Genomic DNA, 15,864 nt, shown 5'->3' on the forward strand with positions numbered 1-15,864 from the left:
TGATGGTGCAAAAGCTACGGTGGCCCTTAGCACAAATCAAGGCAGCATAGTTTTCACATCCTGTGGGACAAAAGGAGATGTGCACACATAAAGTGCCTTTTCTGCACACCCGAGTATGACGGTTGTCCCAAAGAAGAGATCCTTTTGTTTAGGGGGCAAGCTGAACTAGTTTGTTTTCTCATGAAACAACATTTTTACTTGAGAAAAGAGCTGAGTGACAAAACCTATGGTTATGGAGACCTGAGAATCCGGCAGACATTTCTGAAAATTAATGAAGTGGGTTCGTCACTTCAAGGAAAACCACGAACTGTATCTGTTGCCATGTTAACAGCGCAACTTTTGAGTGAAAATCCCGATTTAGGAAAATCTGTACCTGCCACTTTGAGGCTGACAGGTTCCTCCTTAACAGACTTTTCTAAGATCACCGAGGACATGAACAAAATGATACCTTTTAAAATACCGTATTATGAAATGTGTCGATACTGTGTAGAGCTGCGTGACTCAGTGATTGAGTATTTTCCACATGAACAATGCAGGTCACAGAACCATACGTATTTGGTAAAAAGTCCATTCAAAGTACAAAACAGACCAATGAATATTAGCGTAAGAGTCTCAGAAATTCAATGATACGGTTTCAGGTGCCACATCGCAACTATTAAGAAACTACCTGCTGGGGCACCTGGGTGGCTCGGTCGGCTAAGCGTCTGACTTCGGCTCAGGTCATGATCTCAAAACTCATGAGTTTGAGCCCCGCATCAGGCTCTCTGCTGTTAGTGTGGAGCCCGCTTCAGTTCCTGTCTCCCTCTCTCTCTGCCCCTTCCCCAGTTCGTGCTTTTTCTCTGTCTCAAAAATAAATAAAAACATCTAAATAAACTTTTTAAAGAAAATACTACTTGCCGAATCTTGCTCTAGTATGAAAGAATATCCATACTTATCTGAAAAGCTTATTAAAATACCCCTTCTCTCTTCTAGCCTATCTGCGTGAAGCCAAATTTTCTTCATATTCTTCAATGCAAATTCACAATACAGCAAACGCAAAATCCAGCAATCTTCTAACCCAAACCAATGATACTCGCAAAAATACAAAACCATACCACTTTTCTAAGTTATTTCGGGGTTTGGAAAATAATCATTTTTCATAAATAATATATCCTTTATGTTAAACATAATGAATTTATTATTGTGACAATAAAATTATGTTTCAATCTTTCACTTTCTAATACAGTGATATTGATACTTAGGAAGATGTATCAATGTTTCTAATGTGGTCCATTAAATACACAGAACTCACATAAACAAAAGCTGTTCAGGGTTCTCAAACTTTAAGAGTATAAAGGATCCTGACCAAAAAATCTGAGAACTGCTGGTCTAGAGGAATATTCAACAAGCTTTTTTTTTTTAAATGGTTAGTTATTTTTAGATAGCACATGTGTGCATAGGGGAGAGCCAGAGAGGGAGGGAGGGGGAGGGGGAGGGGGAGAGGGAGAGGGAGAGGGAGAGGGAGAGGGAGAGGGAGAGGGAGAGGGAGAGGGAGAGGGAGAGGGAGAGGGAGAGGGAGAGGGAGAGGGAGAGAGGGAGAGAGAGAGAGAATATCCCAAGCAGGCTCCATGTGGTCAGTGCAGAGCCTGATACAGGGCCCAATCCCACGAACCGTGAGGACTTGAACTAAAATCAAGAGTCAGATGCTTAACCCACTGAGCCACCCAGGCGCTGCTCATAAGCTTTAATAGTAGTCATATCTCTGGGGATGAGATGGGAAGAAACTTTCACTTTCTACCACACGGTTTTGTAAGTGTCTATTTTAATTTGAGTACATGTTGTTTTTTAAATTGGGGTAAAATCCAAAATACTCAAAAAAAAATATATAGACAAATATATGTATTGACACACAATGTTCAAGACACAATGAAATAGAAAAGCTGGTCATGGGGCGCCTGGGTGGCGCAGTCGGTTAAGCGTCCGACTTCAGCCAGGTCACGATCTCGCGGTCCGTGAGTTCGAGCCCCGCGTCAGGCTCTGGGCTGATGGCTCGGAGCCTGGAGCCTGTTTCCGATTCTGTGTCTCCCTCTCTCTCTGCCCCTTCCCCGTTCATGCTCTGTCTCGCTCTGTCCCAAAAATAAATACAAAAACGTTGAAAAAAAAAAATTTATAAAAGAAAAGCTGGTCATATTTTTTACATCTTCCCCCCGTGATAAATATCATTGGTCACATCTTATTTATTTAAAATAGCTTCAGAGATTTATAATGTACGCTATCATTCCATTTTCTTTAAAACAACAACAAAAAAATTACAGAGCACCTGGGTGGCTCAGTCACTTAAGCATTCAACTCTCGATTTAGGCTCAGGCCATGATCTCACAGTCATGGGATCGAGCCCTACATGGGGGTCTGCACTGGGCGTGGAACCTGCTTAAGATTCTCCCTCTCCCTGTGCCCCTCCCTAACTCGTGCATGCGCTTCCTCAAAAAAATAAAATAAAAATAATTTTTTTAATGTTTATTTATTTTTGAGAGAGAGAGAGAGAGAGAAAGAGAGAGAGAGACAAACTGTGAGCAGGGGAGGGGCCGAGAGAGAGGGAGACACAGAATCCGAAGCAGGCGCCAGGCTCTGAGCCGTCAGCACACGGAGCTCAAACCCACAAACCATGAGATCATGACCTAAGCCAAAGTCCAGCGCTTAACCGACTGAGCCACCCAGGTGCCCCTAAAATAAAAATAATTTTTTAAAAATTTAAATCTAAAAAACTCTCAAGGAACATACCCAAACTATTAGCTAACAAGGGTTATGTCCTCTGGGTCTGTCACTACAGAAAATTTGGGGTTTTCTTCTCTTCGTTTTTTAATAGTTTCTACTCTTACATCCAAAGCAAATATAAAAAATAGTTCCCCCCAAAAGTCACATAAAACATTCATCTCCAAAAATCAAAACAAACCAAAATAACAAACAGAAAGAAACGCACGGCTGTAAGACAAGCCCAAGCATAAAACAGTAGGTTCGGTTCCCTAGCCTCACCCATTATACACACAGCCCCCAACAAAAGAAAGGCTAATTGGAGTGGGGGGGACCGGCCTGAGGTAAGGAGCAGGCCCAAGCTGGCAGGAGTCAGCCGGGAGGGAAGACGGGTTACCCCTGACAAGCACCACCAAAAGCACCCCCAGATCAGTTACCTTTCCAGGTTGTAATATTCAAGCCACATGTTGGCATACTTGGCGTTCCCTTTGGTCATGATGCTGTCCCAGAGTTCCCGAGCTTTCTGCATGTTATTGCACAGTCGAGCCTGAAACGCATTAACGGGCTCCATTAGGAAAGATTCAAACCTTACCGACGTTGGCACCCATAACAAAACACACCTCAAACAGACAGGCTTTAAAAACCCCCCACTAACTGTGCATGTGACGTAACTCCCTGGACATTCCCAGCCACCTTCCACGGCGACGGGCTCGGCTCAACCACGCCAGCCTCTCCAAGGGGACAAGCCTCTAGCTGCCTGCCTAACCTATTTGAGAGCAAAGAGCAGGAGCCCACAGGTACTTACGACAGAACTAGCTGGACAATCGTGTTTTATTTTTATCAAGCTGAACTACGAGTGTTTAATCTGAGGCAATGCGGAGAAAGAAAGACTGCTCTAGGAGGAGGCCCCCTGCTGTGCCACTTGGGCAAGTGAACCTCTCTGTGAACCTGACAGACATCCGTTTCTTTGACCTGACCCCTCTCAGAAAATAAACTGTGCTTCGAATTTCACAATTCTGGAAGTGCCTGGGGGGCTCAGTCGGTTAAGTGTCCGACTGCGGCTCAGGTGGTGATCTCGCGGTTCGTGGCTTCGAGCCCCGCATCGGGCTCTGTGCTGACAGCTTGGAGCCTGGAGCCCGCTTCAGACTCTGTGTCTCCCTCTCTCTCTCTGCCCCTCCCCCGCTCTCTCCCTCTCTTTCTCTCTCTCTCTCAAAAATAAACATAATAAATATACGTTAAAAGAAAAAAAAAGAATTTCACAGTTCTGTGAGCTGATCAAGGGCGGGTTCCGTATCTTCTTGATTCGGGGTCCTTGGTCCAACAATAACACTCAATTCACTGTGTCCCCTAATTATCCATCAAACTCCTGTCTCCTACACGAGATGAAAGCCTTAGGAGCACGAGGCAGGTCTATCTCCCCAGCACACAGTGAAACACCTGGCGAACAGTCCACACCCGGTACAGCCTGACGAACAAGGCACTGAGGGACGGAGGCAAGGGGTGCAGAGTGATGGGCGTTCCAATGTCCGCCGCATAGCTTCTTAACTGCGTGCCAGTGTTTTCTCTGAGGTATGAGTGAATGTGCACCGAGCTAGATATGTAACAGAGATCCTTACAGACCCTGGACCATCACCTAAGATTCAGACTCAGCCACATTAACGACACACGCATCCTTCAAAGCGGGCTGGAACCGACAGGCGTGTCGGAAACATTTACCTCAATCCTAGCCCAGTTCTGCATGATCATGCAGCTTGGATCTCCGCTCTCATTGAAACCTGTAAGAACAGAGTTAGTCAAAATCAGAAATCAATTTAGAGACCCAGAGCCTCTGCCTGAGAAGGCGCATCCACCAAGAACAGGAGACGAGCGGAAAAGGGAACAGGTCGAAGCCACACTTACGCTCCTCCACCTCCTGCTTCAGATACTCCAAGGCGCGAGTGAACGCAGACCTCAGCTCTTCCAGCTCTTTACTGGAGTCTGTCAGAAATTGCAAAAGAGGTTTGGCTTCGTGAAACCACGTACCATGTCTTTTTTATTTTTTAAATCCCACAGTGCAACTCCTGGGAGCCCGTTGTGCATCTGGCATCAGCTCCTGCCCTCATCACATAGCTGGGGAGAAAGGCTACAACAGCACCCATCACGGACAGCACCACAAAGGTGAGCACAGGGTGCCGTGTGTGGGACCACAGCAGAGGGGGTCTCGCCCAGCTGGGAGAATGGCTGAAGGCCACCTGCATGAGGGCAAGTCAGGGGTTTCTGATGCTTTTTTTTTTTTTTTTTTTTTTTTTTTTTTTGACGAGAAAAGGGAAGAAGGCAGGGGATCCTACAGAGATTCAAAGATTTAAAGGACATACAGGAGTCCTACCTAAAGAACTATTTGGGATCTATAGAAGGGAGAGAGGAGAGAAATGAGACGAAAGAGGCTGGCAGGAGCCAGAATAAAAGAGAAGGACCTTAACTCTCTTCCTTTACAATTCACAGCAGGACTTGTGAGAAGATTTAAATAGCCAAAATTTCTGGGGGCAAACAGTTACCAGTGGCTGGTCTACATCATCTGCCTAATCATGATGTATCTGGGCAACCTGGGACATCTCAGCAGAAGGTATGTTGAGAAAAAAGTCAGAACCGAATCTGACACACGAATTTAAATACCTTGTTTGAAATCAACCCTTCTCCTCAGGTAATCAAGGTACGCCTGCCAAATTTCCACATAATCAGTGGCCTGAATGAAGCCGGCACTCAAAGCTTTCTCGAAGGTCGCTGGAATTGGAAGAAAAAGCCAGGATTTGTTACCAATTCAAAAAGAAGCTAATATAAGTTCTCAAGATTGTTACAAAAACCTCTACTGACTATCAGATACTGTATGACTTAAAACAATAATGATAGGATACAACAAAGTGAAGTGAGCTAGAGAGACATGTTCAAAAGAAAAGCTACTACAGGATTTGGACCGTGTTCTAAAAGGGGTAGATTCCACACAATGTCCTACACTAAGAGAATTCCAGGCCAAGTCAGATTGGAGAGAAGACCCAACTTCTTGGAAAATCACAAAGAATGTCAGCATTCTTTGGCTCTGAGAAGACAAAAACACAACCAAGTTATCTCCCACTTAGGGCCTTTTTTGTCACTAACACCCAATATCCCAAACTCAACACCCAGGGAAAGGCTGACCTAATGACTCTGTGACAGCTATCTTTCTGGCTTGGAACAGAAAGTTTAAGAGTCTTCCCACAAAAACATTCGCACCGGAAATCACTTGATGGTCAACTCCGTGTCTTTCCATGGCCAAGAGGTAACGGCTCCACAGGGCAACTGTCCAGGGGCAGTTTCTAACGGCACGATTATGCACAGATAAAACCAAATCCTTTACTTTCAGCTGCCGATCCTACGATGAAGAAGTTCACGGTGAGGAGATAAAATGCTACTGTTACAGGCTTCACCATCCACGAGACCTTTCCAGCACGACCAGCTGACAAAAGAAATTTCCTTAGAAATTCTCGTGACTGGTCTCTTCGACAAAAAAATCGCAAAGGGGAATTGAGGAGAGGGGAGACCAGAGATGAAAACAGCTTTAAAGGATATCAGCCTAGCCGCGTGGATGGACCCAGTTTGCACCCTGACTCAAATCTTTTATACGCACATACTGACGTACTCGCCAGTGAAATGTGACTTCTGGATCTGCTTCGCATGGAAGGGGGAAGAAGGTAAGCACACAGATGGAACTAGACTAGTGCCGTGAGTTAACCGTTGAAGCTGGGTGACGGCACGCCAGGTTCCGCCTTTCCTCATCTATGTGCCAGGTGTACATTTTCTCCAGAATACAAAGTGAAAAGAAAAACACTGGTGTCGCAAAGCCCTCAACAGGAAAACCGTGCCCATTTTTCCCACAGTTAGCATGATCAGTCTGATAGGACTTGAAACAGCAGAACCTCACGGGTTGGCCAACAGGGCGAAAGGAAGAGGAGGGAAAGGGGAGAGAGCGCAGAGAGGAGCAGCACGCGGCTGACTCCCGGCGCCCTGGCTGAGTTCCTTCGCATAGACTCTCAATCGGTAAAAAGGAAACGAAGTTAGAACAAGTCAGGTCGTCTTACTAGGTACTGACTGTAGCGGATCCACAAATCTGGGACGAGGCAGTTCTCGACCAGGGCGCGCTCGAAGATCAACTGGACGCGAGCAGGGTCGCCGATTTTCATCTCAAAATCGATGTACGCCTGATATTCAGCCAGTCTGGGTGCCTCTGCTTGCAACTAGGGAAGGCGGGGGAAGCACAATGGAGTCGAAATGAGCTACTCGACACCGGGAGGAAGCACAACACATCTTCATATTAAATCCTGGCAAGACTGGCTACGTCAATCAGAATCACCAATCCCCACCCCGGGTACCTCCGCAATCTGACCGGCAGAGTGAGGTCCGGGGTGCCTCTCCACGGCAGCAGTTACAAAGACTCCATCAACCCTTTCCCGGACCCATCCCTAGGCCACAGGATTTCTGATGACAGCATCCACCAGAAACCAAATGAAGGAGAAACACCTTTGCCAATGACCACGGCTAGCCATCGCTCCAAAACGGAAGTCCCTTCCTTGGCCTACTGAGCGAGGGAGGGCAACCACACTGCAGCACTTCGGTGCCGTGTGGTACTTCAGGTTTCTCATCCCACATACCAGCTCCCGCCAGGACGCAGGCACAGGCAGAAAAGGGAAGACACGAGGCCGAATGCTGACTGCTCCAAAGACCAACAGTCCAAATTCTTTTCAGACAAAAACCTTATTCAACCTTGCTTTTCAGCCACCCTCTGCTGAAGATCCTAACATCAAACTGGATGAGGATTTCACTAATGACGCTTTGAGAAATACAACCACCTCCAATCATTTACATGTGAAGAAGGGAGACAGAGCACATGCGGGCCAGCAGGAGAGCACGCACGCTCTGAACATAGAAAGATGATGTTGTAGAGGGCCTCGGTTTCTAGTTGTAATGACAAACTAGTTGCCCAGGCAGACTGCCACTGAAAACAACTTAAAATTGCTGGATTAAATATGAAAAACGTCTTGAAAAACATCAGCAAACCGGCAAAGAAACAAGAAATACTAAGAACGAAATCTAAGTGAAGGTTAAGCCTTTGCTGGTATGAGATCTATTAAGGATGTGACCTTCACAATGAGGTGTCATTATTACCCCCTCTTACATTCGAGGCGACCGATACACAAGGCAGCTAAGAACGAAGTCTGAGAGCTAGTAACTGGCAGAGCTAACATTCAAACTCGAGGTAGCCTGGCTCTCAAAGTCTCTGTCCTTACTATGCCACAAGATACCAAAAGCAGAGCCAAGAAGCCCAACTAACCCCCAAAAGGATAAATACAAAGATATCCACCCCTGGACCTCCTGTAATGAAATTACAGTACATCAAACAAAACCAAAGAGATCTTAAAATGGGCCGAAGAAAAAACAAGGATTGGCATCAAAGAAGCTGACTTCTTAACAGCCAACGACAGAAGCAAGACAGGAGACGTAACTGCCAGTCGAGAATTCTACATCCTGAGAAATGAACTTTCAAGGAGACCAAAGTGAAAGACCTTTTCAAATTAAAACTGAGACCATCTGTCACCAGCAAATATCCAGTGCAGGAGACTCTCAAAGGGTGTATCTGAAGCAAAAGAAAAAAAAAAAAAAAAAAAGATTCCAGATGAAAGCTCTCTAGGATGCAAGACGGGAAGGGAAAAAGAGCAAAGAAAAACGGGAAATGGACATAAGTGAATGCAGACAGGGTGGGGCTGTATAATGCAAGATTAACAAGGATGCCTCTCAGGTTAAACAAAAAGACAAGAAATACAAGAAAACAAGAGTGTAAGTCTGAGGGATGGTAAATGAAGCTGAAAGTATTCTAAGGCCAAGAAAGGTTGAAAAACACCACTTACAGACAATCTTATGGTCAACAAAACAAAAACCAAATACTATGGTCAACACAGAAAATCCAAAAGAATCAATAAATCATTGGTAAGAATTTATAAAGAAAACAGACAAAAATTAATATAGAAGACAAAAACAAATTTAAACAATTTTACAGAAAGACACAGCCTAAATAGCAAAGACCTATAAACCACGTTCAGAGATTGGAAGACTCAAAATTTTAAAGATGTATATTCTTCCCCAAATTGATCTACAGAGAAAATGTAATTCCAACAAAAAAAAATTCAACAGCTTTTTAAATAAAATTTGAAAAGCTGATTCTATTCAACAGAAGCAGTAAGAAAACAGGGGTGCCTGGGTGGCTCTATCAGTTAAGCATCCAACTCTTGATTTTGGCTCAGGTCATGATCTCACAGTATGTGGGAGCCCCGCATCGGGTTTTGTGCTGGCAGTGTGGAGCCTGCTTGGGATTCTCTCTCTCTCCCTCTCTCTTTGCCCCTCCCCTGCTCGCACGCTCTGTCTCTCTCTCTCTCAAAATAAACAAATAAACTTAATAAATGAATAACATTTATTTTTTTAAAAAAAGGGACTAAAGAAAGACAAAACACTCTTGAAGAGGAACAACATGGGTGGGATTCATGTCACCTACGAGCAAAATTTATAAAACTATCAGTATTATGATAGTATAAAATAAACCAGTGGGGCAGAATAGAAAGCCCAGAAACAGATACACAAATGGAGAGCTAATCTATGACAGATGTGGGCCGGCACATCAACGAGGGAAAGATGGAATTATCAAAATTGGTGCTGGAAAACTGGTCTCATATGGAAAAATGAAACTGGACCCCATCTCATGCTATATGCAAAAATCAATTCCATACGAAGATCTAAACATGAAACACACAACCATAAACTTTCAGAAGAAAACGGAGCTAAGAACAGCCATGAGCTTGGAACATGGAGAGATTTCTTAAGCGTAACAAAAGCGCAAACTGTAAGACAAAGAATGATAAATCCAATTAGAGTGAAATTAAGAACCAGTCATCGAAAGATGCCATTAAACACCTTGAAAAGACAAATCACAAACTTGGGGGAAGTTTTTGCGATACATACAACCAAAAGTAAGGATTAAGATCTGAGGTTCCTCCGAATTAATTAAAAAAAACACAAATGAAAGGGAAATGAGTCACAGACTTCAACAGGTACCTCACAAAAAAGGAAACCTGAATGCCAACAGATGTGAAAAAAATGCTCAACTTTAGTAGTAACCAGGGAAATGCGAATTAAAGCTACACCTCAGATCCATCAGAATGGGTAAAATTTGAGTATGTCGATATCCAAGGCTGGTGAGGGCGACGAGAACCCCGAGTTCGCCGAGAACCCCCCACTAGGAGCGTCAGCCGATGACGCAGGAAACAGTCCCGCAGGACGGGACGATCCAGCAATTCCATTCCTAGGTGCACGCTCTGGAGGAACTCTCCTCACACGTGTACCAAGAGATACATCCAAGAACGGTCGGAAACATGCTGCTCCTCCTAGCAAAACACGGGAAAGCGACCCAACTACCTAGGAACACGAGTCAACAAATCGAGGCACACACATACACAACTCGATAGCCGTGGAAACAAATGGACTATACTTATCAACACGGGTACAACCCAAAAACATGGTCGATGAAAGAAAATACACAGCATGATCCCATTATATAAAAGCTCAAAAAACAAGCAAAATGAAACAATACGTTAATCAAAGGTATGTTCGTAGATTGTAAAACTATAAAGAAAAGCGAGGGAATGATTATCACAAAAGTCAGGAAAGTGATTACCTCTCGGGAGAGGGAAGAGGAAGCAATCGGAGAGGGGCACATAGGAGACTTCTAAGGTACTGGCAATGTTCTATTTCTTAACCTGGGTGGTGGGTACATGGACGTTCACTTTATTATTAGGATGTAAACTGCACGTACACATTTACACACTCTACACATTTCACAACAAAACAGATTTTAAAGATACCGCTTTATTTGCAACTATCGATCAGCGTAAAGTTTGCAGGGACGCGTTTACCGTAAAAGAGGCCAACACTTACCAGCGCTTCTTCATAGGGTTTGTATTTCTCCAGCTGCTGCAGTGCTTTGTTATAGTTCTGAATTACCGACTCCGGTATTGGGTCTTCTGACCATTCTTCATACTCTGCAAATGTTGCCTCCATATCTATTGAAAGATGGATTCAGCCCCGTAGGTCTTGCCATGGGTTTTATCAACCCAACCAGAGATGAAACCATGAGACTCGGATGTTGCTAGCCCCTCCCACATCAGCGGCCACAACAGCTCTTAGGATCGGATCTTCTACTGGGCCCGGACTTGACCTTAAGATTCTGTCTCAAGGCAACTCCCCAAGCAGCCCTACCAACTAACTAAGCAGTTAATTAAATAATAGCAACACTCACCCACTGCTTCCTATGATCTAATACTCTCCATCCACTAACTCATTTGATCCTCACAACTCTATGGGATAGGTTCTATCGTGATCCCCATTTTGCAGATGAGGAAACACAAGCAGAGAGTTACATCAAATGGTAGAGCAAGGCCTTGAGCCAGGCAGTAAGGCTCAAGGTCATGTTCTACTCACTGGGCTGTGCCATGTCACAGTGGTACATGAGGGGACACCTACAAGCCACTGAGTTCTAGGCTTTTCTGCGTATCGCCCAAGGATTCAACTGGAAAGCCAGCCATTTTATAAATCTGTCAAATCAAATCCAAATAAACCGTGAAGTAAAAACAGAAACTATGCCTGGGCTCAAGAAGTTATCCAGAAGTGCCAGGGGTGTGCAACGCGTAACCTGGCCTAGGGAACAAATAAGATGGAAGCACCCAACTCTTCCCATGCCCAGAAAAATCCTCCAGGTGCCGCTCACATTCAATACCAGAGCTTCAAAGGCTTGGCTTACCAAAATATATTTACCTAAAAAGGAAAATCCTTACCAAACCCCCAAGAAATTCAGATGGGAACACTTCCAGTCAACAGTGCTCCCGAACCAAATCACATCCCTCCCCCCGCCCCCGGAAGAATGATAGAAGCCTGTGGAAAATCCCCATTCTGATACCGAAGAGATTACTCCTAAAGAGAAAATGTTCACAATGGAACCCTTACTCGATAAAGCTTCCCCAGAAAATATAGGGGGTCAGCCTCCCTACCCCTTATAGTGACCCCTCCTCTCCACCAACAACGTCTTAACGTAGGAAACCGAGTCGGGAAGTCTGCTGCTGACCCTCAGAATCCTCTTGAGCATTAACAATTCAAGGTATATTTTTACCAATACACAGTGACACTGTCCAGTGAGAGCAAGAACACCAGCGACATTTGCCTCACAGGATGCTAGGAAAGGACTAATGACAGGACAGACCCCCAGGCATTTTAAAAACCATGGAGGAAGGGCCGGCTACTGACATGTCGGTTTCTCTTACCAAAGAGTGGGATCGCCAACTGTCGCCGGAAGAGACTGTGGACTTTCTCCAGCTGTGAATCAAAGGTTTGTTCCCGGTCAAAAGGGGAAAGGAAGCCAGCTATGGGCTAAAGAAGCAAATGTGTAGTAAATTACAAACTTTTTGGTTCTTCCTACTTCAAAAAATATTTCAACAAGTTTTTAGTTGAAAGTAAAAAACTGTATCTGACCTCTTAGGCATAAGGTATTGTGACAAACGTTGCAAGGGATTCAAAAATAAACTGGTCTCTGCTACTAAGTGTTTAAGATGGAGTGAAAAGCAAAAAGGAATATAAGAAACGCATATACGGACTATATTCTATACAAATGACTACCACGGGGCCGAATGGAGATATCACAAAAGTATCACTGGTATCGAAGTCCCGTGGCTGGCTTTATTTAAGCTGGTTTTGGAGGCTGCGGTTCGTTATGAAGGGAGGAGATTGGGAAGGACTCCCGGGGGAGCTGGCACCTGGGGTGCATCTGCAGGCTCTCCGGACGTAGCAAGAGAGAAGGAACGGCGTGGGAACAGGGGACGGCAAGCGCCCGAGTGTCGAGGGGGGACTGCGGGAGCAGGGCCCAGCAGGGCTGGGTCAGCCAAAGGCGTCGGCCCTGATGCCTCAGTCGGGGTGAGCTAGAGGCACCGCTGCAGGCTCTTCAATAGGGATGTCACCAAGAAGGGAGAGCGCCACTTTAGTAATGACCTAACCGCCAGCGGGCTCCGCTAACTGCCAACACTAACTCTGTGCATACACACACACAGGGGAGAGGGGACACTGGGAGGGGCTGTAAAATCCTGTAAATGAGAGTTTAAAAAATCTAATTATGATGGGGTCAGATCTCTTGCAGTTACTATTGGACACGACACATACACACATACATATATATATGTATGTGTATATGTGCACATATATACGTGTTTATATATGTGTGTGTGTGTATGTGTGTGTGTGTGTTTTAGAGTGACGTGGTTATTCTTGTGTATTCACCTGGAACCAGTAACTGAAATAGTATTTTTTTAAACATCAGGAAAAAATCATAGGGTCATTTGCTTTTCAGTCCAACAAATCATTCTTGCTATTCCACAAAGACTACAGATTTACTTTACCGCCCACCCACTAGGGGACTGGTAAAGACCATTTTGTTAGCGGTGTTCCTCCAAGACCACTTACAAAGAGCCCCAACTGTTCAAAGGCAAGCACTGGGCCCAGAGACGGGGGCACTCACCCGGGCAGCTTCCACAATCGCACTTTCAAACTCCCGGTAAGCCTCCCAGATGGCGAGTCCTTTGGTCATATGTAAGCCAACCGATGAGAGTGCCCTTTCAAACACAGAGCGGACTTTCTCAAGGCCACCTTTCTGCCCAATCCCACCGACTGAGTACTGGCCGTACTCGAGCCAAATGTTAGGACCTAAGAAGAAGTGTTCTAATCAGTTCAGGATATGAAATACCCAAATATCAAAACTTTTGTTCTGATGCATCGCAAAATAAACGTGCCCACCAAAACAGTACAAATTCATATAAAATGTTAACGGAACATCAACAAGCATCCCAACTTACATATAATGCTAACACTGCAGCTCAAAAAGAAGTGTATCTTAAACCATGTTCCTACTAGCTTTCGATTACCGAGTTTTACTTCATAAACAGAATATGCCAGGAGGTAATATGTAATACGACTGTGATTATCAAGCTTATTTATTAAAACTGAAGGAATCCACTAACAGAGTTTAACGAAAATAGTTACGAATCTGAGTCAACTTTCAGAAAGATTGCAAAGCCCAGAATTTTTTAACTTCTGAACACTGATTCCTTTTTAAACCTACTGTTTGAAGTGAAAGAACAAATTAAAAGCACCAATCCTGTCACCAGAAGTCTGTATTTTAAGTCTCCAGGTATAATGATGTTTACACAGCAACAACAGAAAAGACCTGGTGGCCCTGGGTTTTTTTCCCACTTTCTTTTTACACTTTTCATATACTCACCCCTGCTGCTTTTAAGAGCAGACTGATGAACTAAACTCTTCAGAAAGGCAGTGATTCTTATGGCACACATTTTGCCTACTAAGTCACTTTTCAAAGACCTGAAAATAATTTCACGGGCCTGTGCTAACTAACCTTGTAAAATAAAAACACTTAAAAAATAAAGAAGCCTATATGAGAATTACTGTACGTTTTCCCAAGGCTTGCTTTTTCACTGAAACGGGTTTATTTCAAAGACCTTAGCCAAAGTTCGTCAGCTACTCTGTTTTAGTTCATCAGTACCGAGCTTCCATACAGGCTGCAAAAGAAAAAAGGAAAAGAGGGGCGCCCAGCTGACGCCATCAGAAGAGCACGTGACTCTTGATCCTGGGGTTATGAGTTTGAGCCCCACGTGGGGTGTAGAGATCACTTTAAAAAATGAAATCTTAAAAAAAAAGAAAAACAAAGGAAAAGAGCAGCTCTTGGAGCAGAAACCCTTGGTGATGGTTGAGTCATGTCTACAGATGGTCTATGAAACAGCTCATCCTCCGAAGAGAAGGGAAGAGAAGGGAATTTTCAATGGATTACCTCACAACTCCTTCCAATATTTAAACAATCTAAAAAGGTGTAAAAATTATGAGTAGTATTTTAAACTCAGAAAACCCAAGGGTACAGGGTCCACAATAATTACGAGAAGCAAATAATGAGTCATTGGACTCCAGGTTCCAAAGCAGGACATGAAGTCCCTGCACGAAGCCTTCTCCAAAGACCAAGGAACCCGATTTTCAAAATCATCAAAGAGCCAAAGGGCCACAGGCATACTCTGTAACTGGCGCACTGAACGCCTCCCAGATGGTCTGAAATCGGAGTACATGCATCTTCAAATGTGCAAAACACAATTAAAAACTAAGAAGCAGACCAAAGTGGCTTCATAGTGGTTTCTGAACATTCACAAAACATGTGACACAACTTCCACGTTCTAAAGGTCCTGAAAACAACAAAAAAGCCCTGTGGGTCCCCATTCAAAACTACTTTGAGACACATAATCTGGGGCACCTGGGTGGCTCAGTCGGTGGGGGGTCCCACTTCGGCTCAGGTAATGATCTCACAGTTCGGGAGTTTGAGCCCCACATCCGGCTCGCTGCTGTTAGCACCGAGCCCCCTTCAGATCCTCTGTTCTCCCCTCTCGGCCTCTCGCCCACTTGCTCTCCCTCAAAAATAACTAAAACATTAAAAAAAGAGAGAGAGACAGAGAGACAGACATAATCTAAGAAGCACAGTTATCCAGCTTCCTGACCCCCAGCAGCCCTGAAGCAGTTGGGGAAAAGGAAGGCGCGCTGACTTCAGCACTAAGTGGCAGTGGAGGCCGGACAGCCGGAATGACTAGAAACCATAAAGGACCTAAAAACATCACAGTCTGGGCAGAGACAAAAGATCCCTGGAGAAAAAGAACCGGTGCTGTTAAGGACGACTCTGAGACCTTAGCAAAGGGGTAACAGGATCATCAGAAAACATGGGACCACCATGCCTTACGAACTGTCAAGAGATTCTAAGAAGCCACAGGGGCAGCATCAGAACAGAGACACAAGTATAGCTTCTAGAAGTGCATACGGTATAATTTCATATTCCCCAAACACCTGTAATTTTCAGTATCCAGATTATAAAAACTAAAAATCGATCAATTCTTTTTGGCTGGTAAAAAGGTACATGAAAGGTCCTCTCCCTCAGGGCAGTCTATAGCCCAGACACCCACGCTTCTCACAAGGAGAGATGCCCACGGCGGA

The 15,864-nt window shown here is 44.6% G+C and overlaps 1 protein-coding gene across 2 annotated transcripts in view; it reads right to left on the reverse strand.

The window, feature by feature from the left end:
• SART3 (spliceosome associated factor 3, U4/U6 recycling protein) overlaps positions 1–15,864 on the reverse strand; it is a 36,456-nt gene that overhangs the window by 9,018 nt on the left and 11,574 nt on the right. The window contains exons 4-12 of one of the 2 annotated variants that reach the window (XM_047088007.1): positions 13,346–13,530; positions 12,102–12,153; positions 10,723–10,847; positions 6,822–6,977; positions 5,977–6,115; positions 5,383–5,490; positions 4,630–4,707; positions 4,447–4,505; positions 3,168–3,277 (exon numbers count right to left, since the gene is read on the reverse strand). In XM_047088007.1, the coding sequence (XP_046943963.1) occupies positions 3,168–3,277; positions 4,447–4,505; positions 4,630–4,707; positions 5,383–5,490; positions 5,977–6,115; positions 6,822–6,977; positions 10,723–10,847; positions 12,102–12,153; positions 13,346–13,530 (1,012 nt within the window). Of the gene's footprint in view, positions 1–3,167; positions 3,278–4,446; positions 4,506–4,629; positions 4,708–5,382; positions 5,491–5,976; positions 6,116–6,821; positions 6,978–10,722; positions 10,848–12,101; positions 12,208–13,345; positions 13,531–15,864 lie in introns of both variants that reach the window. The other variant, XM_047088006.1, reaches the window with a different exon arrangement.

Source organism: Lynx rufus, unplaced genomic scaffold (assembly GCF_022079265.1).
Source record: "Lynx rufus isolate CCGP_SWC_20201006 ecotype Redwood Valley unplaced genomic scaffold, mLynRuf1.p SCAF_24, whole genome shotgun sequence".
In the NCBI taxonomy this organism is placed as follows: Eukaryota; Metazoa; Chordata; class Mammalia; order Carnivora; family Felidae; genus Lynx; species Lynx rufus.